Here is a 24,566-nt window from a genome sequence, read left to right on the forward strand (position 1 = left end):
GCTGATTATTATTATTTTTTGACCATGTTAATTTTAACACTGGTTCTGGTCCATCCTGAGGATGAGGGATGTGGGAGACACATGTGGAAAGCCTCCAGTTGGGTGTGGTAGTGACTTTGAGACTTGTAGATGCTATGTCAAGATCTCCAGTAGCTTCTGTGCTGAAAGCGCGTAGGCTAATGTAAGCCATCTTGAATGAAAGTGAGGACAATCTGAAACATGTATACGAATGTTAGGACTGCAATATAGATGAGTGTCTTCAAGCGGAACAGGTTTGACTTGAGTTGAGAAAAGTTGTCACCCTCCCCTGGTTGTGCTCATGGGAATCTGAGACACTTTGTGCTACAGGTCCTCGCAGAACTAATCTTTCTGTGATGTCAAAGCTAGTTTTCATACCGTAAGACTGTCGTTTTCTGTTCCTGTAGTCAGTCACACCTGCCTTTACAGATTTGACTGAAGTCTCCATTTTCTTCCCGAAGATTTTCTACAGGGATTTGCTTGATTAGCTCTTTGGTGCCTCAGCTAGTCCTAAATCACTACGTAGCTACATAAACCATAGTCGCATAAGGCTACTTTCACACTGGCGTTTTGGCTTTCCCTTTCTGAGATCCGTTCAGGGCTCGCACTAGCGGTCCAAAAGGGATCAGTTTTGCCCTAATGCATTCTGAACGGGCAAGGATCCGCTCAGAATGCATTAGTTTAATCACCATTCCGCTTTGGAGACTGACACCTGACGAAACTGAGCCAAACGGCATGCCACACAATGTAAGTCAATGGGGACGGATCCGTTTTTTATGACTCAGTCTGGCACAATAGAAAATGGATCCGTCCCCTGTTGACTTTCAATGGTGTTCAAGACAGATCCGTCTTGGCTATGTTAAAGATAATACAAACAGATCCGTTCTGAGCGGATGCAGACGGTTGTATTATCTGAACGGATCCGTCTGTGCAGATCCATGACTGATTCGGACCAAACGCGAGTGTGGAAGTGGCCTTACTCTATAAAAAGCTCATGTGCATTTGTCCTGAGATGGACTGTCAGTCCAATGCTTGTTCCCCTGATGGCTAGGCAAAATTTGGTGTGCAGCCTGCATTCTTCTAACTGTGTTTGGAGGTGTTGGAATGAATAGAGGTCAACCAAACAAAACAAAGCATTGTTTGTAGTGCATTTTATAATTTACCGTTGGCTTTTGGCTAACATCTAGCCTAAGGCTGGGTTCAGACCTGAGCGTTTTACAGCGCGTTCCTACGCGCTGTAAAACGCACAACAGGCAAGAACCAATGATTCCCTATGGGAATGGTTCTCACCTGGGCGTTTCACAGCGCGTACGATCGCGCTGTAAAACGCCCGACGCTCAAACAAGTGCTTGAGCTTTTTTTGGGGCGTTTGTCGCGCGTTCCCGCACATAGAAATTCGGGAACGCGCGACATTGTGTGAACGCCAGTCTCTGTATGCGCGATTGTAAACGCCCGTACAATCGCGCATACAGAGCGCTCGTTTCAGAACGCTCAGGTCTGAACCCAGCGTAAGTGTTTGTTTTTTTTGGTTTGACAAAATCATTGTTTTTCCTAAAAACACTACATGGATTTATCATGAGGAGAATACCTTTTTTTTTTTTTTTTTTTTTAGTGAGTTTTGCAGAAGTCTGCATTGCCATAACTTGTGCCAAATGTATTAAATGTCACATGATGTTTGCTCTGACAGGACACGAAGCCTACCTAGAAAAGTCCTATAGCGGTCAATGAGGTCCCCCTTCTGTCTGTTGTCTATGGTCCATGTGGCTGCTGTCAAAGAACAAGTCTTGTCTTGACATACTTTAGACCTAGTGTCCAGTGGAAAAGCTGCGCGATTATAAATTCGTGAAAAATTCTGAAAATAAGTTTTATTTTAAATCGATTGTTTTCTATTGATACATTCCCTTTAAGTCTAAAACTTGTGTCTTGAGATGTTACTCCACTTTCTACGCCACCCCTTTACTTGTGAAAATGTTTAAAAATAATAATAATTAAGCTCTGTTGATAAATGTGACCTAAGGCTGGGCAATTAATTAAATTAATTTGATTACTCTGTACTTTTAGATTCCATTGTCTCGCTTCCTGTGTTCAGAGCGGCAGGTCTAGACTTCGAGTGCTGCTACCATGAGTGGCAACACAGGCCAGCGCCGTTGGGATGCAGTAATTCCCTCCCCTGGCCTGTACGCCCGCACTCCTGAGGCTGTTACTCATGGGGTAGCAGCCTCGGTCTGCTCAGCAGAAGGGTACCCGGGGGGCGCAGCACTGTGGCAGCTTCATACCACATACGAGGTAAATGGCAAAAGGCACATCAGACTCGAGCAATACGAGGTGGCTGGGGATGGGAGCTAATTCGCGGGAGACTATGTGCACTCTCTCCTGCTATCCTGGCCACCAGATGGGCCGGCTTTTGTTTCTTTTCACAGTCCCCTAGAGACTAGCAGTTTATAATGACAAGGAAAATTGGGAGAAGAAAGAACAGCAGTCGTTATGGTCACATACAGTATATCGGTAAGTTACTTGGGTTATTACACAACAAAAGTATCACTTCATAAGATGAGACAACCCCACTAATCTGTCCTAATAATAATACAATTTTATTTCTTCTGGAGCACTGTCTTGCCCTTGCCATCAGTCCCTGCAGCCTGCACGAGGACTACAGAGACCTGACATACTGTGCTCCAGGTCATTGTAGCCAGACTCCGCTTCCCAGATGCCATGGTCAGTAGCGACTGCAGCATCTAGCCACACACCCTCTTACCTCTGGTGCAATTATGCACCGTTCCGTTTGGTGTGCCTACACTTTCCATTCCTGTCACCTACTGCGGCACAGTGTCTGACGAAGGCCTATGTGCCGAAAACGTTAACACACGAACTGCCATGTGTTTTCCGATGTACTCAGTAATAAAAGCACTTCTAATTGATGGTGACTTGCTGTGATTCGTTATGATCTGAAATTGGGGTGGGAACCCTATACACAGCAAAACCCGTACAGAGTGCGACAAAGCTTTGAGAATCACCTGCAGCATCTAGCCAGTTAGACACGGGCTCTTCATTACTCTCGTCACCTTGTGAACAAAATCGTTGCCATGGCTGTGTTACCTAATAGGCTTTATCCCTTGGTAAAGGCTTGAGAAAGGCTCTATGGATGAGCTGAAACGTCGCTGCTGCTGTATTGTTCCACATGGGGAATACATTTTTCATTGTTTTATAGCTTGTCCGTATCGACAGCACTCAAAAAATAAAAAAAGATATAGATATCTTTTCATTGGTATACAAGGTATACCACTGCATTATAAAAGTCATGTACCCCTAGTGAAACAAAAACAAAAAAAAGTAAAAAAGAAAATCATTAAGTCCAATTTACACCAAAATTGTACCAATGAAACCATGTCTCATCCCGCAAAAAACAAGTCCATATACGGCTTCATCGGCAGAATTGAGTTTTGACTTTGAAAGCGACATCATAAACACATTTTTTTTTAAATGTTTTTACACGGGACATGCTATCAATATGCTGACCCATACATTAAGTTACATGATAGTTCCGTCATGTCATAAAGTTAGTGTTAAAAAATAAAATACATACTCATGGCTTTTTTTATTTATTTATTTTTTTTCCCAATTACCGCGCACCAAAAAATATAATAATCTAATCCTTTATTAATTACAATTAAATACAATTAATAATGGTCTTTAACCATGTGGCCACTGACTAAACAGTGTGGTATTTAAGTTTAGTTAGATCCTGTGGGGCCACATGGTACTCGACCACAGCGGCCCTATTGGAGTGAATTGGTCTGGGTCTGAATGTGGACCAAAAATACGTTTGTGTGTGTGAGCCTTTGCAGAGATGTCCACGTCCTCTGCGGTGGGAGCTGGCTGTAATGACTATTGCGCTGATTGCGCCATCTAACAAGTCTCATATGCCACTTGCAAAATAGTTTACATTTTCAGGAAATGGGTAAAAAAAAATACTATTAAAAAATTCAACTCGTCCTGTTGAAAAAAACAAAACAAAAACAAAAACTCTTCTAGCAATATCATGTGAACACTGGAATTGGGGGGGGGGGGAGAAAGACAAAAAAAAAAAATGTTGTCACGGGAGCCAAAGCTTGCTGCCTGCCAAGAGGTTGTAGTGGTGTAAGCGGCCTGACTTTCACACATCCTGTCTTATCTTGATTAGTAACTTCCTGTTTCGGTGAGTGCGCATGAAGGAAGCTACGTGTGTTTCTGTGCAGATAAGTGACAACCAACATGTTCAGGACGGCAGGCCGTCCACCGGTCGGACATGGGGTAGCTGTCAGGCGATTTATTCTTTGGTCCACAGTCCTCCCGTTTCTGGCGCATGTTTCGACTTGAGCAGGTGGACATGAGAACCGTTCTGTAGTCTTGACAGTGAAAAATCAATCCTGTTGGGACCATGTTTCTTCAACCGTGGTGGAGGGATCCCACTAATAGTGGCAGGATTATTTTGTGTCGCATGTGGTGTGTCTATATGGGTATGTCCAGAATAGAACCAAAATGTCTATGAAGCTCAGCACGTCCCCTGTGATGTTTTTCTAAAAGTCCACCGCAGAAATCAGAAGCTGCGGCTCTCGTTTCTGCCACAGATTGGTCAGAAGATCCGTGCAGTGAGTGGAGCTAATCTACGGAATCCACAGCGTTAGTACATGCTGTGGTTTTTAGAATCCACAGCCGGATCATGTGCAGATGTGTGAACAGGGTATAAAAAATAAAATGCCACATGGACGTAAAACTTGTAGGTAAGAATTGTAACTTCCTGGTGCTGGCTGCCGCGCACTGGCAGGTAATGGCCTCAGCAGTGACTCGTATTCTGCCCTCTGCTTCAAAGGATGAAAAGTTCTGAAGGGTACAGTGATGCGTGGCAATAATTCAGCACATCTGGCCTAGATCCACAGCGGCAAAATCATGAGGATTTAGCTGTGGACTTCTGCATTGGGCTCTTACACATTGCTGCTGCTGTAAACGCTGCAGATTTTGCGCATTCAATCCACCAGCCGTCGCATGTAGCGTATGTCCCGGGCTGAGCGCACTCGTGGGAAACTGGCCTTAACGAACATTTAGGCTACTCTTACATCTCCACTTTTAACTCCAGCAGAGAGCAACCTGCCGGAATTCTCCGCCAGCCCCATTAGGTATAATTGGACCCGGCGGAGATCCATACGCATTCTGGCAGACAAGCGGCCGACGCAGTTGTCTGTGTCCAGCTGATTGTCTGCAGAGGTGTGAAAGTAGCCTTAGGGTCTATTCACACGTCCGTTGTTTGTTTCCTGATCTGTTCCGTTTTTTGCTGAACAGATCTGGACCAGATCTGGATCCATTAATTTTCAATGGGTCCTGGAAAAAAACGGACAGCACAATGTCAGATTTTTTTCAGGACCCATTGAAAATGAATGGGTCCAGATCTGGTCCAGATCTGTTCAGCAAAAAACGGAACAGATCAGGAAAGAAACAACGGACGTGTGAATAGACCCTTAAGCCTCATGCACATGACTGTTGTGTGTTTTGCGGTCCGCAAATTGCGGATCCGCAAAACATGGATGGCGTCCGTGTGCGTCCCGCCATTTGCAGAACACCACGGACAGCCATTGATATACCGTAGCTGCCTAGCTACCAAATGTGCAAGAATAAGACATTTTTATTTTATTTTTTGCGGACCACGCAACGGAGTGCTGTCTGCATCTTTTGCGGCACCATTGAAGTGAATGGGTCCGCATCCAAGCCGCAAAAACTGCAGCTCGGATGCGGACCACAACAACAGTCGTGTGCGTGGGGCCTTATAGATTGAAGTAGAAACTGCCCCTCCAGGAGGAATGGCGCTTGCTTGCCTGAGCCTCTCTCCTCATGTGACTAGCCTCCATGATTTGAGTGCTCAGTGCCTGGTGACTGCCTGGATCAATATTTACCAATGTGATATAAAGCAGCTGCAGAGCAGGCGCAGGGGGCGGCGGCAGACCTTTTCTGCTAGATTAACCACTTATCGTCTACACAAGATGGCCGTGACACAAGTGCGTTTTCTCTATTTTAAAGCGTAGGGTTATTTCATTCAACTTCTAGCAGGGATAATAGAGGAATGGCACATCATAGAGCTATAAAAGAAGATGCTCCAGAATAGCTATTACTGGAAGATGCCGGTAGTCACTAAATCAGACATGTCAGGAGTGTGACAGGCTGATAATCGACCAAATTGCAAACTTTCGTTCCCAATCATTGCCCCCTAAACTTGTCCACCAATGAAGCAAGAACCGCATGTCCATCAGCTGGTCGCATCTTTTATTTGAACATAAAAATCATTGCCTGTCAGCAGCACATCTCCTGTAAACGGAGGATGTGCTGCTGGCGATACACCAGCATGGGGATGAATGATCATACCAGTGATTGTTCGTCCAAACCTACTGCCGATGATTCTGCCATGTAAACGAGCACCAGTCAGTTTGCTGTATAAATCAGCCCGACTTTTGGCGTAAAAGAAATTAGCGTTTTTGGAACTTTTTATGTTTTTGTCAACTCTTGCAATGTTTTAAAAAAAAGTGGTACCGCATGAGCGTTAATGATAGATCAGCGCCTGGCTGGAGTATATGTCAGTTTTGGGAGCATATACACAGCCGAAGATTCAAAATGATGTTTGCTATGTCATTGGCGGTAATCGAATAGTATCAGAATAGGAGCTTATTAGTGAGTTGATATTAAAGTGGTTGTCCAGCGGTTAATATTGATGACCTCTCGTCGGGATAGGACATCAATATCTGATCGGTGAGGGTCTGACACTTAGGACCCCCGCTGATCAGCTGTGAAACGAGGCGGTGACTCTCCACGCGAGCGCCGATTCCTCGTCGTTACGCTACGTCTTGTCTCCAGTGGAGCGGTGGTGTAGAGTAATTACAAGCACTCGCCCAGGTACCTTTAAAACTGTGTCTAAGTATACCTAGAACTGATGATGTTTTGCAGACAAAGGGCTGTCACACCAAATATTTATTCTGATTTACATTCCTCTTTTTTTCATTTACTTTGCCTTTTGTTAATTGATAAACTATTCTTCTAGTTTTTAAAGCAGTCTTACTTTTCTGCATTTCCCCCCCCCCCCCCCAAACCTGATTAAAGCTTTTAGACTGTAGTGTTGCTAATTAACATCAGATGATCGCACATTTCTTGGGTTTTTATTTTCTGATAGATTTGATTATTTTCTTTTTTGTGTGTGTTTGAGGGTGGCCATCTTGCCTGACGGTGCATTCACACAACCGTAGTTTTGCTCCGCATCAGATCAGATTTTTTTTTTTTTTTTTTTTGCGGATCCACGTTTTGCAGATCACAAAACACATTTGATCATGTGATTGCACCCTGGGAGAGATGCTTTACAGCAGCCCCATGGACAATAGGAACCTGTAGACTGGTGATGTCTCACTGGTTTCTATGGGAATGTTTTCTAGCAATATTCTGTGACCTGTGCAGTGAGGAAGTCGAGGTGATCAGAGTTGGAAAGTGTATTATTAGAAGGGGGTGTCCTGGTGGAATGTGTGCCATGTAAGGGCCCTTTCACACTTGCGTTGGCCGGTTCCGGCATAGAGTTCCGTCGTCGGGGCTCTATGCCGGAACAATCCTGATCAGGATTATCCTAATGCATTCTGAATGGAGAGAAATCCGTTCAGGATGCATCAGGATGTCTTCCGTTCCGGAACGGAACGTTTTTTGGCCGGAGAAAATACCGCAGCATGCAGTACTTTTTGCTCCGGCCAAAAATCCTGAAGACTTGCCGCAAGGCCGGATCCGGAATGAATGCCCATTAAAAGGCATTGATCCGGATCCGGCCTTAAGCTCAATGTCGTTTCGGCGCATTGCCGGATACGACGTTTAGCTTTTTCTGAATGGTTACCATGGCTGCCGGGACGCTAAAGTCCTGGCAGCCATGGTAAAGTGTAGCGGGGAGCGGGGGAGCAGCATACTTACCGCCCGTGCAGCTCCCGGGGCGCTCCAGAGTGACGTCAGGGCGCCCCAAGCGCATGGATCACGTGATCGCATGTACACGTCATCCATGCGCCTGGGGCGCTCTGACGTCATTCTGGAGCACCCCGGGAGACGCACGGACTGTAAGTATGCCGCTCCCCCGCTCCCCGCTTCTACAATGGCAACCAGGACTTTAATAGCGTCCTGGCTGCCATAGTAACACTAAAAGCATTTTGAAGATGGATCCGTCTTCAAATGCTTTCCGTACACTTGCGTTTTTCTGGATCCGGCGTGTACCTCCGGCAAGTGGAGGACACGCCGGATCCGGACAACGCAAGTGTGAAAGGGCCCTTAGGCTACTTTCACACTAGCGTTATTCTTTTCCGGCATAGAGTTCAGTCACAGCGGCTCAATACCGGAAAAGAACTGATCAGGCATATCCCCATGCATTCTGAATGGAGAGCAATCCGTTCAGGATGTCTTCAGTTAAGTAATTTTGACTGATCAGGCAAAAGAGAGAACCACAGCATGCTCCGGTTTTATCTCCAGCAAAAAAAAAAAAATGAAGACTTGCCTGAATGCAGGATCCGGCATTTTTTTTTCCCATATTAATGTATTAGTTCAAAATATCGGAATGACGGATCCATCCTTCCGGTCTGCACATGCGCAGACCTTTTAAAAATGATATAAAAATAAATACCGGATACGTTTTGCCTGACGCAGGAAAAACGGATCCTTTATTGCAATGCGTTTTTCTGACCGATCAGGCATTTTTCAGACTGATCCAGACTGATCCTGATCAGTCTGAAAAAATGCCTGATCAGTCAGAAAAATGACATGCGTTTGCATACAGTTTGCCTGATCAGGCAGTCAGTTCAGGCAACAGAACTGCCTGCCGGAATCAAACAACGCAACTGAAAGTACCCGCTACTTCCACACTAGTGTTAATATTTTTTGGTAGTGAGATCCTGTGACTGATCTCAATACCGGGGGGAAAAAAAACTCTTCCGTTTTGTCCCTGGTTTTGCTTTTCGTCAATCCGTTTTCTCTGACGCAATAGAAAACTGATCCGACTTTCAATGGAGTTCATGACGGATCCGTCTTGGCCATGTTAAAGATAATACAACCGGTTCTGTTCATAACAGATGCAGATGGTTGTATTATCAGTAACTAAACCGTTTTTGCTGGATCCAGCAAAAACGCTTGTTTTAGGTTTCTCATGCTCATGTACGTTTTGATTCCACTGCTAGGAGTCCTGCACGTCCATCATAGACATCATTATAGCCAATGAGGTCTACTCAGCACTGTTCGGGTCAGTTATGTGCGGATCCAGGACTTATAATGGAGAAGAAAAGCGGAATCTGGTATCTCTGTACGAGCGTCAGACGGATAACTATTGTCCTTGGCTCTGACGGACTTGGACCATCGATATCGCACAGATTCTCCAGGGGAGAATGCCAAATACCAGCAAAATCTCCGCCTTTGCCAGAGCTCTCAAAAGCGTCTCTCGTAATGAAGGGGGTAACGTCTGGAGGGCATGTGACTGCAGTGCAGAGAGCGTAGGATCTCGCGAGGCTGCGCTGTGCCAGAGGATGAGCTCCTAGTCCTGGCGGTTCTTGGTAAACTTCTTAAGACAGAAAATATTAGTGTGGATGGATCAGCTATTATATTACAGGACATCCCCCCCCCCCCCCCCATCCCCCACACTAGCGACAACTTATAAAGAGAATCTTCTGTATTGTTGTCTGTGGCCCATGTTTACTCTTGTGGTTTTGCGTACATTCTGATGTAATTTGCACCAACATTTTTTTATGTATTTGCAGTTTGTCGTATACATGAGATTTCTCTATTCTCGTACGCTTAGCTGGTACTGTATTACTCTGCGGTTTATCCGCACCAGAATGTGCAGGTAGCGTAGCCTTGAGGTTAAGCAGAAATTTAATCGGGAAGGAAAACTGGAGAAATGTCTGCTCCATGTTCACTTCTTTCTCAGCGAACCTCCAGAAACCTTTGTGTACATGCGTGTAAACGATCCCCGAGATGGGTTATCTCACGTCAGCAAATGGCGGCATCGTGTAAACAAAGTAAAACTGCATCTGTCAGCAGATTGGTTCCTGTAGAACCGGCTGACCTGTTATATCTGCGCTTAGCAGCTGAAGACGTGTGTGTTGGCCCCATGGTCCTATGTGCCCGCACTGCTAAGAAAAAGAATGTTTTAATATATGCAAATTAGCCTCTAGGATCAACGGGGGCGTTACTGTTACACCTAGAGGCTCTGCTCTCTCTGCAACTGCTGCCCCCTCTGCACTTCAAGACTCAAGACCAAGCATGATGTTTTCACAGCCTGGCCCTGTCAAAGTGCAGAGGGCGCAGCAGTTGCAGAGAGAGCAGAGCCTCTAAGTGTAACGGGAACACCCCCATTGCTCTTAGAGGCTCATTTGCATATATTAAAACATAATTTTTCTCAGCAATGCGGGCACATATGAACATCACACCCATATAGAGGCTTTCAGCTGCCAAGTGCACATGCAATGGGTTAGAAATTTGCTGACCGATGTTCTTTAATCCAAGGTACTTTTCCATCACATTATACACTGCTTGTTTCCATGGTTACGACCACTATAGGAAAAAGCACAGCCTCTCTGGGGTCCGGGACCACCGGAGTGCTCATAGGCACGCGTGTGCAGCAGCTTCTGTCCTGGCCACCTTGTATCTGTGCTGCAGCGATGGACATAACCCCTGGAAACGAGCAATGTATAATGTGGTGGAAAAATGAATCCAGCCAGCAAAGGAAGCAATATGGGCAATCGCAATACATTAGTAAGTGCCTGGTATTAACTTTCTCTACATGATAAATGCCACTTACTGAAGTGAGACAACCCCTTTAAGCTACACTTTAGATACCGGTCTATGCCGACGTCTAGTTTGAGCCAAAACCAGGTGCGGCTCTAAACGCAGAACAGGTGCAGATCTTTCCCTTATACCTTATGTCTGTGCAGGCTCCACTCCTGGTTTTGGCTCAGTCACTGATGGAAATCACTGACCAAACACTGACGTGTGAATAAGCCCTTAGGTGTTCCGTCAGTCCTGCGGGTTCAGCCGCCGTTAGTGTATGTGTACGGTACAAGGGCATGTTGAGACAAAGTACCAGCCCTGAGAGGTGACGTAGGTGCAGAATACTGCAGACCATCGCTCGCACACCTTCCATTATGAGGGGGGTGACTGTATTACGAATGTCATTTTCTGTGAATTATCGTATGTGTAAATGCTCCTAGGCGTTCTCAGTAATGATGCACATTTTATAAAAGGAGGGTTTGAATAGCGTTCATATCTGTATGACCGCAGATAACAGTATTATCAGGACAAGCCTTGCTATCTGCCCTGCAGTACAATATTACTGTGCGTGCCTTGGGCTTTGGAGGGATTGCCATGTAAGCGTTGAGCACTCGTGACTGTGATGTGACATACGGTGGCTCAGTGGCTAGCACGGGCGCCTTACAGCGCTGGGGTCCTGGGTTTGGGTCCGACCAAGGACCACATCTGCGTGGAGTGATTTCCTCCGGGTGCTCCGGTTTTCTCCCACACTCCAAATACATACTGATAGGGAACTTAGATTGTGAGCTCCACTGGGCACAGCAAGCAATCATATTGTCCGTGAAGCGCTGCAGAATATATCAGCAATATAAAAGTGAGTAAAGTAAATTATCTCTGCTTTGTCGCAGTCATGTGTGCCCTTGGTGGGTTGTTGGTCGAGTGAAGGCGTGTGCCTGCCCTGCAACATTACCCGTATTGTAGATAAGGCTCTGGGTAAATACTGCTGTTTGCAGATCTTTGGGTGTTTCACTTGTACACAAATAAGGTAAGTGTCATGGCCCCATATACGTTGAAAAATCGCCGTCCAGACGTTTGGTCAGCGGTTATCCCCCATAAACATGCAGTTGGCCCGGCTGAGCATGCATGTTTATTTCAGAGGAGAAGCCCAACATGACTCATTGTTACCACTGCCTTCTCAGAGGAGTCAGGCTGGCCAAAGCTGCCAACCTCCTAATGTGTGCGGGGAAGGTAAGGGTCAGGCATGCTGGGATTCGGCTGCCCCATCCTTTTGTTCTCAGGGAGATGAGCTGCCAGCAGCGGAATCTGGCAGAGGCCTCTTCTTACACGGGACGACAGAGCAGCAGGAAGGAACGCTTCCCTCCCGACAATCTGCTACTGACTGGTGGAGGAGACGGCTACTATTGCATGCAGCGATCTCCTCCACAGTATGAGGAGGAGCGATCGCCAATAATGCCATTGCTCTTCCACATACTGACTCGTTGTTTGCTGGCAGCAGCACAATCGGGTAATCGGCGGTTCATTTACACTGCCAGATAATCGCTAATGAGCGTTCCTATGAATGCTCATTAGCGATTATCTTTAAGGTTCTCGGCCCTTCACTGAGAAGACGTGCATGCTGATCGTACACCTATTCTATGTGTATGGCCGAGTTCAGTCTGATGCATGTGGGAAGTGTGTTCAGCCATTACAATGTAATCACAGATGATGCTTTTCTGTTGCTCTCGGTTATCAGTCATCGATACCGGAAGAGACAAACTGGAGCTTCTGACCCTTATCTCTCCACTATTGCCTGCCAAAGCAGCAGCCCGTCGTCCGTTCTGCTTATGGGGTGGGGAGATGATTATAGGAACGCGGTCTTCACTACTTCCGTGAATTGTCTGTTCTTATGGATTTGTTGGAAGCGACATACCCGGGGTGAAATAGTGATAGCGCTGTGCTGCCGGAGGACGAGACGTCTAAAGGTCAATTGTGATTCATTAAAATGATAAGGAAACCTTTAATAACCTGGCGGGAAATTTGTTCCGCTTTTACTCCTATTCTTTACAACCCCTTTAACCTCTTACTGACCAGGCCTGTTTGTCACTTAGTCATTTTTTTTTTCTCTTTAATTTTTCATTTCATTGTCGCATTGCAAGACCCAGTGAGGCAAAGTGTAGTTTTCAGTGACTCTATTTTGGGGTACATATAACTTATTGTGTTTGCGTGGGTTTCCTCCGGATTCTCCAGTTTTCTCCCGCACTCTAAAGACATACTTATAGGGATCTTAGATTGTGAGCCTCGTTGGGGACAGCTTGATGCTAATGTCTGGGGAAAAAGGGGGGGGGGGGGGGGGTCAGTCGGCACATCCCAAATCGCAGGAGCACATTGCTATGGCTGAGGACAAGACTGTTAAACAAAACATGCAATGCAACAGCTCTCTGCAAACCAAATAAAGTACAAAATTGTCACAATTGCAAATGCTATACTAATAAGTTAGAGATGCTTGGCAAATCGGTTTGTACAAAATTATTTGAGCCTGTCTGACGCACGTCAAGGTGCTCTCTAGTTAGACGGGTCCCTAACACTAAATTCTACCTGTTATGTGCCATGACGGCTACCATGTAATTCAGCAAGTGTAGGTTCCACATGCATGCTGGGCCTGCTTTAATTTCTGTAGTTTTTTGGTGCCAAAATGGCCTCCATTATATCCTAGGAAAGCAGGTACCAGCATGCATGCCGGGCCCACTCCACACCACTCCCGGCGCCAAACGGCCACCAAGGACTGCAATGAGAGTCCACAAACTATCTCTCCTGGTGCCAGATGGCTTCTGTGAGTGAGGGAGAGCAGGCTAAGCTATATACTCTCACTAATTAAAATCTGCCTACGGGGCAGACGAGCTGGTCAGGAGTGCACGGCTGGGGAGGCAGCCACACCTCCAGCACAAACTGCAAAGGAAAAAGGGGGTCAGTCAGCACATCCCAAAGTGCAGGAGCACATTGCTATGGCTGAGGATTAGACTGTTAAACAAAACATACAATGCAACAGCTCTCTGCAAACTTTATTTGCAGTGAGCCTTGGCGTGCGGCAGACAGGCTCAAATAATTTTGTACAAAATGATTTGCCAAGCATCTCTAACTTATTAGTATAGCATTTGTAATTGTGATGCAATTTTGTACTTTATTTGGTTTGCAGTGAGCTGTTGCATTGTTTTGTTTCACAGTGATGCTAATGTCTGTAATGCGATATGGAATATAGCGGAACTATAAAATAAAAAAAATTGGCTTTTGAGAACTATAGCTCCTTTTTTTTTTTTTTTTTTTGCAGATGAGTTGTATGTTTTTATTGGTACCATTTTAGTGTAGATATAATTTATTCAGCCAATCATAGGCCTGTGTAATCAGGCCTTAAAGGGTCCAACGCCAAAAACGCTCGGGCGCCTCACACATATTGCACTTGCCTTGCTCCCCGGCACCCGCGTCGCTACTGATGCCAGCACAGCTTCATCTGCATCTCCCTGTTGCGTGGATGAAAACTTACAAGGGGGGGGCAGCTAATAGCGGGCCACGACGAGAACGAGCCTCCCTAGTGTCACCTGTGATGCTAGGGAGGAGTGTTCCCGTCATGGCCTGCTATTGGCAGCCCAACACCATATGCCTCCCCCTCGCGCAGGATGTTTTGATCCATGTGACGGGGAGATGCATCAGAAGCAAGGCGGGGAGTGGGGTAAGTACAATCTGTGTGAGGGGCCTGGGCATTTTTTGGGTTGGATATCCCCTTAAAGGGGCACAAAGGAGCAGGACAAAAAAAAAAAAAAAAAAAAAAACATAGAAACCACTTGACTGCTTCACTAACCACTAAGGCCCCCAATCACTATGTATTGTCTGCTGATCTCGCCGTTTTCAGCAGGACCTGCCAGTAATGGGCCGAGTGGTTTGGCTATGATTTAGAGCAGAACTATGCACGGTTAATGTGTACTACCCTGCCATCATCTGACGTACTGTTTTTCTTTTGTCTCTGCAGATTTGTGGTTGCGCTCTCATAGCGCTGGGAATCTACGTGTTTGTCCAAGTGTACAGACCACAAGTACTTCCTAATGCCTCCATATCTGGTCCGCCTATTGTCATCATTGCAGTGGGGGTCGTCATCTTCCTAATCTCCTTCTTTGGCTGCTGTGGCGCTGCAAAAGAGAACTACTGCATGGTCACCACGGTGGGGCCACTTTCCTTTTATTTCATAGTGATTTGTATAGAAAACCGATTGTTCTTTATTTTAATCCCATCTTTCTGTCTTCTCTGACCAGTTTGCAGTTTTGCTGGTTTTGATATTCCTGGTGGAAATAGCAGCTGCAATCGCCGGATACGTTTACAGGAATCAGGTAAGCAGTCCCATATACTGGTGACATTATATACATCATTCATCAGATATTATAATTTTTTTATTTTATTATTGGGCTTTTTCTAGTTCTTGAAGAATTCTCTGAATTGGCGCCAATCATACTGCCCTCACACAACTCCATTGCCTCCTTCTAGACGTCTACCTTTAGACCACGTTCACATGGTCACTAGTTGTAAACCAAAACCAGAATTGGGCATAAAATGCAGCTGTCACGGGCGGTGTTGTTTCACTGTGACACGTTAGCCGTGCATGTCTGTTGCAATTGGCAACGTGTTGTTGCAGCATGTTGGTGCCTACTCCTTTCTTCTGGGTCCTTTCCTGTCTGGTGCTGGAGGGGTGTTAACTACCTGGCCGGGTGTGGCCACTAGGTGTTCATATTGCCTGTGGCCTCCAGGGTGGAGTCGGTTGTTCTCCAGCCGTGGTGTGTGCTGGAGTTGCTCCTGTCCAGGATATGTCATCTGTCCAGTATGAGGGCCACTAGTTGGACATCGATGTCACCTTGATGTCTCCCCTTTGTTCCCTCTGTTCTGTACCCTTCCTTACATGTCTCTGTTTGGTGTGGGTTTATGTCATGGGTGTGTTGTAATGTCTAGTTTGGTGTTCCATGTCTAGTATTTTTGGTGTTGTAATCCAGCATGGTTGCTAGACATTTCCGCTGTCTGTTGAACCTCTGGAAGGGGTTTTCAGGTTCCCCGGAGATGGAATTGCAAGTCAGCGTGCAGCTCTGCAGGGGCCGCCATGCATTCTGGGCTCTTACCTGACAATGCAGTAGCTGTGCACTGCCTGCCTTTCCCTGCTTCTAGGCCATGTCTGGGATGAACAGGTCGTCTCGGCCCTTTCCCTGTAGTGAGGGATTATCAGGGCGACTCGGGGTCCGTTATAAGCCGTCCTACCATCCAGATCCGCTCATATGGGTAGGAGTCAGGGCTAGGGAAGGATTAGAAGGTGTCCTGCTCCCTGTCCCCGGTGTCCTGGCCTAGTAGCTATCCCGTCTGCTCCGCATTGTACGGTGGGGAGTCCCCCCCCCCACGACAGCAGCAAAGGTACAAAATCTCCCTTCATAGTTTTTCTCTCTAGGTTCCACTTCTTCTGGTTTTATATTATATACAAACAGTATATAATATGTGAAAGTGGGTCATATGCTGGTTGTTTTTAACCCCTTCGACATTAATCCATTTTACGTTTTTGCATATTCATTTTTTACTCCCTGAATTCCAGAAGTGTAGCTTTTTCATTTTTCTGTTCACATACCTGAATGCGGACTTGGTTTTTGCAGGATAAGTTGTACTTGTTAATGGCACTTAATCACTTGACTGCATCCATGTATGGCAGATGTCGCCTCGCTCCGGAGCGAGCTCCATGGCTGCTTGGTGCCTGCTGTTTCACACAGCAGACAACCAGGGCTAACGTCTGCAATTGGCTAGAATGGCAATCGCAGACGTTTAACTCCTCAGTTGTGACCATGGCATCAGAGACCAGAAAAACCCAGGAATGCTGTGCCAGAAAACTCCTTCCCCTCGCTGAGATTGGGGACGGCGTTCCTTGGTGGTAATAGGCATTGCTGCACCCCAAAACGCCTGTACAATTAAAATGCAAAAATACTTATTCCATATGGTGAGTGGTAAAACAGGGGAAAAAAAATCAAAAGGAAACCATTCACCCCCCCCCCCCCAAACGTTAGAGCTTTCATCTTACGGGATGAATTATTTTACGATTTAATCTGACACTTTTGACCTGGCTTATACCAATGGTGTTTATTTTTATATGTAAAAGAGGGTTTTGTTATTTATTTTTTTGTTTTTTTATTCAATTCCTTTTGTTTGTATTTTATTTATTTTCCTTTTTTTTTTAATTTTTATTTTTAGCTCCCTTAGAGGACTGCAGTGGCAGGGCTCAATAGGAGCTTTAGGCTGAGTTCACACGGGTGGGATTTTGCGCGGGTGCAATGCGTGATGTGAACGTATTGCACCCGAACTGAATCCTGACACATTCACTTCTATGGGGCTGTACACATGAGCGGTGATTTTCATGCATCACTTATGTGTTGCGTGAATATCGCAGCATGCTATAAATTTGTGCGTTTATCACGCAACGCAGGCGCCATAGAAGTGAATGGGGCTGAGTGAAAATCGCAAGCAAGTGCGGATGCGGTGCGATTTTCACCCATGGTTGCTGAGATGACAGTCTATTCACTGTATTATTTTCCCTTATAACATGGTTATAAGGGAAAATAATAGCATTCTTTAATACAGAATGCTTAGTAGAAGGTCAATTGAGGGTTAAAAAAAAATAAAAACATTTTTACTCGCCTCCTCCTCTTGATTGCGTAGTTGCCGATCTCTTCTTACTTCTTTTAATCATGAGCTGCCGGCTAAAGGACCTGTGGTGACGTCATATCACATGGTCCATCACTGTGGTGATGGACCATGTGATGATCTGTGACGTCACCACAGGTCCTGAAGAAAGAACAGGTGACTGGCAGCTGACTGCAATTGGTTACCTACTCGCGCGGGTATGCTGCAGTACACCTGGGACGCATCCTGAACAAATCCGTCACGCCCGTGTGAACCCAGCCTTACTCTAGCATTCACAAGGCTCCCACTCAGAAGCTGTGGTGTAATTAACCAGGGTATCTGAGGAGTTAAAGGTCTGTGATTGGAGTTGTCTTAGATCATTGTCACTGGAAAAAAAAAAAAAACAGTAGGCACAAGCCAGCTATGGTGCCCACTTAGCGCCATCTTTACCGCTCTACATGTACAGCAAATGTAAGGGTCTGTTCTAACAATACATTTTGGGCAAGACCTACAGACAAGATCAGCGGTGTTTTCTTCAAGATACTGCGTCATGACATTAAGACGGCAGAATGGCGTAGCTTGAGCTAATTGAAGTGGTTGTTGCACTCTATTTCAAAGGTGCCCATTTAGCTTCAGTAGCTGATGTCTAAAATCTATTTTTCTCCGTTTCCCCCATACCGCCAAACGTGCATGTGTTTTCAATCCAACATGCCATGTCAGGCCCAAAGACCCCCTTTACCACAAGTCAACTGAGAGCAGCTGGTATACATTAAGCTTAAGTAACCAGCAGCTTAAAGGAACACTTCCATCAATGTTTATATCGCATATTAACAGCCTACAGTACATGTGAATATTGTATGTAATAATAAAAACAGGTGGGATGTTTTCTGGATAGAATTGCTTGAAGACCCTATTCTATGGCAAACGGCCTCATTTTAGTGGTCCTAATATGTGGGCAGACAGTCTGACCAATTATTTGGGATGAGCATTTGTAGAAACACTCATTCCTGGTAATTGGCCTCTGTGGAAGATGCCCGGGATGACCTGATGACCAAGCAACTGCTCGTCCATCGGGAGATCGCGAGGAATCGGATTGCTGTATCTGAACCAGAGTTCAAAGCCGAGTTCAGCTTCGTATTTTGATGCAGTAATTTATGCAAATAAACAAACTGACACGTGATAGACGGAGTAAGTCTTGTAATATTTGCAGAAACTTTGGAAAGACCTCCGTGGAGGACATACATTTTACAGTAGGACGGAGGCCATATTATTGTTTTTAAATGAATCTGGATCAGATTGCTATATCTGATTCGCTCAACCTTAACCTGCATCTAAATGTCATTGATTCTGTGTTGCTCGGGATCTGCTGCACAGGAACCATGAAACTGTACGGAGACGAGCGATCGCTGTGGTGGTTACTCGTCTCCAGAGGTGGTGGTTGCTGCCTGTAAATGCAGCTCTCATGTCCCTGATGATCAGGCGCATTTTGGGAATGTTTTGTTCATTCCCGATTTTAATTGCCTGCTTAATCGGTCTGTGTGAAAGGACCTTGTGTCATTCAGTCAGACCATTACTGCGGCCAGAGAGCCTCCCTTTGTTAGCGCATGACACATTGGACTAATCCATGCAATGCTCTTCTGTGAGCCTCTTTATCTAGGCCTGTCAGGAGAACAATATTCCGTATCGACTATTATAATATAATAATAAAATATATATAACCTCTTCTTCTCACCGCATCAATAAACTGATAATTAACTATTTTGGAAGCTTCAACAAAAACAAAGGATTTTCTACCAATAATGAGTTTAAAAAAAAAAATAGAGAGAATTTGGTCGTTTGCATGTGGATTTTCATTCCGGATTTCGCCCTTTGCAATGCAAAGAGTGACCTCTGCATCAAATCCAGAGAATTGTCGCAGTGATTCCCAAAATCTGCAGCACTTCAGTCACGTGTGGGCATACCCAAAAGCTTTAGAGGAAAATCATAGTGTGCACCGGAGTAGAAAGAAGATCCTGCTGGCGCTCCGCCTCTATGTGGCGCACGTGTCCGGGGAGTCCGTGCCGGAGAGCGCCAGTAACGCTGTGCAGGTGGTAGGTTTTGTCTTGTGACTGGGACTATGTGAAATCTTCATTTTTGTGCTTGTTTTCTTTAATATTTTAGATACAGAATGCATTCACAGACTCCATCAAAGATGATTTAAAGAAGTACAACTCGACTGCGGATGTACGTAAAGCAGTCGATGACCTGCAGAGAGATGTAAGTTTTCCTTTCCCTTAAGTTTAAAACTTTTTTTTTTTTTTTATTTCTTTCCAATTTTTGGTATGTTTCTCAGTTATGAAAGTCATGTTTATCAGCTGATTTCTGTCTGGTTCACATTGTGCATTATAAATGATGGGTTTAGGTAGAGGGCAGCTTTACAGAGGGTCTGCCATGATGACTCCGCTTATGAGGGTTCCAGTTTTTTGTGACTATAGCACTGTCATTGTATAAAAGAATATGAAACCAAGTATTCTGCTTGCTGTCAGCAGAAACGTTGGGGGGATATTTATCAAACTGGTGGAAAGTAAAACTGCCTTAGCTGCCCATAGCAGCCAATCAGATTCTACCTTTCATCTTTCACCGCTCCTTTGGAAAATAAAAGGTGGAATCTCATTGTTTGCCAGTTCTACTTGACACCAGTTTTATAAATGACCCCATAGGCTCAAGCTATCCCGATCATGGCCAACTGGGAAAGGTGCAGGGCTTGTAACATCTAACAAGCCCTCCACCTGTGTAAGCTGGACAGGTTTTGGATAGGTTTTTAGCTCCTTGATGAAAATGTGAGCGTTTCTATTCACTGCTGGCAAGTAAAGACCGAGGAAATTACTCACAGAAATGTATTAGAAAGTTGCTGCCATTCTTTTGCTGTCCATTCTGCAGGTGCACAGCCTTTTCTGATCCGAGAGTCACATTGTCATAGTGAACCAGTCCCAGGGGCCGCAATAAAACTTAATCCTAAACGTATCTTTATCCTGGTAAAGATAACGATGACCTATCCTAACACATTGGCGGGGGTCTGAGTCCTGACACCCCTACCAATCAGCTGATTCCAGGAGCCGCCATGTCACCAGGGTTCTGGTGAGCGCAGCCGGCTCTCGGCAGCTTTCTAAGCACACCGCCATCCATTGTACAGAGGCAGTGCTTGGAATTGTAACTCTGCCTCATTGACTCAAATGGGAATGAGCTGCGTCTAAACCATGTGACCGATGTATGATGACATCACATGGCCAAGGAAGAGGCCGTGGTGCTCATAGGTGGCCCGACCTCTTCTAACAGCTGATGGTACGCGTGACCCCGCCGATCTGTTATTGATGACCTATCCAGAGGACACATCATCACTAGGGATTGCCGGATATCTCCTTTCAAAAGTGCCTTATCATCTGGCACACTTATGGCGTAAAAAACTTAAAAATTCAATAAATGTCTAATAGGTGCAAGCTCGAACTCTAAGAATCTCCCCAATCGGCCTTACGGAGAGGAGGAGAGCATGCATGTATGTAGCCCTCCATTATAGCTTCTGGGTGTTGTGGTCACAGCCGAGAGCTGCATTCATGCACGGCCACATCTGACTCTCATGTGTTCCTTTTCTGGAGTGCCAAACAGGAACGGGGATCCCATTCTCATGACATATATGTTTTTGAAATTGCTTTTGATGAATATCGTAAGGATTCTTCATATGAAGCCTTAAAGGGGTTTTCCCATCTCAGACAATGGGGGGCATATCACTAGGATCTGCCCCCATTGTCTGATAGGTGCAGGTCCCACCTCCTGGGACCCCTCACCTACGCCAAGAACGGACCCCTGAAAGCAGTGGAGGGCGCATGCGCAGGCGCCCTCTATTCATTTCTATGAGGTCGCCGAAAATGGCTGAGTGCTGGCTCGGCTGTTTGTCGGGCCCATAGAAGTGAATGGGAGCGGTGGCAGTGCATGAGCTGTGCACTCCCATTCTTTTCTGTGGGTAGAGTGCTTCGTGGTGGCCAGACTTGTGGAAACCTGGGTCCTCCAGCCACCACTTTCCCCGCTCCAATATCGATATAGGCGCAGGTCCCATCCTAGCGATATGCCTGGATTGTCCCAGATGGAAGTACCCCCTTAGAGTGCCCTCCAAACCACTGTGTCTGTGGTGGCTGCTGTAAAGCATATCTCTAAATGCTGTTAACAGCAGCTCAGGCAAGATGGCCGCCCCGAAAAAACTAAAACAAATTTGGAAAACAGATATATGTGACACGTTCCCTAAATGATATGAGGGGATGGTTGTATACAATAACTTCTAATTACACATCTTGTCTTCCACTCTAGTTAAAGTGCTGTGGTGCCGACAACTATACCGACTGGTACGACGTTGACCCCTTTAAAGGTGGACAAAGGTTGCCTGACTCTTGCTGCAATGTGTCTTCTACAGAGTGTGGCAGGAACCTGACCAACGTTTACACTGATGTGAGTATAGTATGGAGGAGGTGCAGTGTTCAACATAAGCTTGAATGAATTTGGAATGGCTATTCGGTGGGTTATTTTAGATGCATTCCCTTTTTGTACTGAAATAAAGAAATCGGACCATCCACTGTAGACCAGTCCTTTCACTATGGCATAGCATGATGTAACAGTCCGAGTGTGGGTCTATGGGTCCCGTACTGAAATGATGCTGTGAATACAGAACATTAGACCCATGGTCTGATGGTCTGGCAGGAACTCGCAGCACTTTAGATGCAGTGAGTTTTGGTCACGCAAGCCATGGTTTACCTGACTGCACCTGAAATATAGATAGATATATAGAGAGAGAGATATATATATAGAGATATATAGATAGATATTATATTATTCCAAACCTATTCCCGATGTCTGTCAGTGGGGGATAGAAAACCCAATTTTCCACTATGTCCTGATGCAGAGTGTGAGAACCTAGTGCGTGTCTCCACGCACTATGACCTGACGACGTGCTCATCAGGTCACAGTGGAGAGCGTGTCAGGTGCCCGAGCAGGAGGGAAGATATATATTTTTTAAATTGTAGAACTGCGCTAGACAATGGGGGGTCTGATGTGAGCATGAGTGGGACAATCGGAGCATGAGGGTTCAGATTTGAGCATGGGGGGGGGGGGGGGGGGATTTGAGCATGGGTTAGTCAGGTCTGACACTGGGAGTCTGATTTGTGTTGCCTGATCCGAGCATTGGGGGGTCTGATTTGGAGGTCAGATTAGGATTGGGGATCTCATTTAGGATTCTGAGGTCTGATGAAAAATATATTTTTAGTATTTTTTTTGTTTTTTTTTTCTCAGCTAATGAAAAAAAATATATATTTTAGCAGACCTCAGATCGGATAAAAAATATTTATTTTATCTTATTTTTCTTTGTGAAAAACCTAGGTGCATCTTGTACGGCGAAAAATACGGTGACTCGTGTCATTGTATAGCTTGTGGCTCCTGGTAGTCATATGTTGTTGTTTTTTGGCTCTGTGTATGTAAGGTTGGCCACCCCTGATCTAGTGTGTCTGCCCAGCTTAAGGCCCCATTCTGCAAAAAACAGACACTGGCCATGTGCAGCCTTCATTGACTTCAGTAAGTCCGCAATCTGCAAATGGGGCTATCTTTTGCAGTCGTGCCAAATGGCTGTGGTGTACCTACCATATAGGCAGACCATGCAGCTGCTATGGGGCCCGTGAGTAAGGGCAGCCCGCAGTGGAGGAGAGGCCCCGCTCCCTAATTGCTCCCGTCTATCTTCCTAAAGCTAAAGGACCTTTTGATAATGTTATCACAGGTCCTGTAAGGGAACTGCATAGTGTAAAGTATAGTTCCCAGGTTAGAACGGTGCTTTTGTCAGGACCTGTGATTACATCATCTTCAACATCACAGGTCCTGCAGGATCTAGCAAAGGAACTGCACCAAAAATAGTGTAGCTCCCAGGTTTGAAAAGTACACCTGCCAGGACCTGTGATGACATGTGAGGTACGAGGTATAATAGATGCACTGTGTACAGATATATAGTATATACAGCAGTGGCTGCCATGTGTACAGATATATAGTATATCCTGAGTTGGTGCCATAGGCGTTTCTTAAAGCAGACACCCGCGGCTAGTGTCCGCAAGCGGCAGTAATGCCGATCGCGGACATTTAACCCCTCAGATGCTGTAGTCAATCCTGACCATGGCATCTGAGCGAGTGAAACATTATCAAAGGTCCTTTAGCTTTATGCTCCAGCTTCCAAGTGCGGCAATGGGAGCTAGTGCATTGGGGTCTATGAGAATAGCAATCTAATGATTGCTTGTTATAGTTCCCTATAGGAACTATTAAAAAAAATAAAGTGTAAAAAAAAAAAAAAAACACATTCAAATCGCCCTCCTTTTCCCAAAATAAAAAAAATGCACATGGGTGTCTCCATGTGCGAAAACGGCCGTAGTATAACAATATATTCCCCATACGGCAAAAAGCATAAAAATGGCCGATTCAGCGTTTTTGGTCGCTTCGTTTTATAAATTAAATAAAAAGTGATCAAAAAGTCATACACACCCCAGAATTAATGAAAAGTTCAGATCGCCCCGCACAAAATGAGCCCACACATAATTACAAAAGTTTTAGGGGTCAAAATATGGTGCCGAAAAAATACTGATATTTTTTTATAGTATTGTAGCCGTATAGTTCCCATAGCTTCCACATTTTAAAGATAATTTAATTAAAACTTTTATTTCCAAAATTACAAATGCAACATAACATTTAGAAATTGTGCAGTTTTAAAACTTCCATTGAGTTGTATCCCTGAGGTAAACCTCCTTTTTTATTTTATTCTCCACCATTGTTACACCTGTTTCACTCTGCTGGTGCTCTTTGGAGCCGGCATTGCCGACGGGCCATATTGACTAGAATGGGGTCAGATGAAGATCCAGCCGCTACCTGGCAAATGTGCGAGGATTCTGTTGTGCAGCCGTTTTTGTCCTGCTGAATCCCGGCCATTCCGATTCTCTGTCGGAACTCATAACGGCAGTGTAAAACAGGCCTTAGGTGGCATTTATTAAGCTTCTTGGTACTTAATCACCTTTAGATTATCAATTATGTAG

The 24,566-nt window shown here is 45.3% G+C and overlaps 1 protein-coding gene across 1 annotated transcript in view; it reads left to right on the top strand.

Annotated features, from left to right (window-relative positions):
• The window catches only part of CD63 (CD63 molecule), a 33,589-nt gene that overhangs the window by 7,505 nt on the left and 1,518 nt on the right, over positions 1-24,566 (top strand). The window contains exons 3-6 of the mRNA XM_044285141.1: positions 14,813-15,001; positions 15,093-15,167; positions 19,642-19,737; positions 21,820-21,957. Of these exons, the coding sequence (XP_044141076.1) occupies positions 14,813-15,001; positions 15,093-15,167; positions 19,642-19,737; positions 21,820-21,957 (498 nt within the window). The remainder of the gene's footprint in view (positions 1-14,812; positions 15,002-15,092; positions 15,168-19,641; positions 19,738-21,819; positions 21,958-24,566) is intronic.

The sequence above is a fragment of the Bufo gargarizans genome, chromosome 3, assembly GCF_014858855.1.
Source record: "Bufo gargarizans isolate SCDJY-AF-19 chromosome 3, ASM1485885v1, whole genome shotgun sequence".
NCBI lineage: Eukaryota > Metazoa > Chordata > Amphibia > Anura > Bufonidae > Bufo > Bufo gargarizans.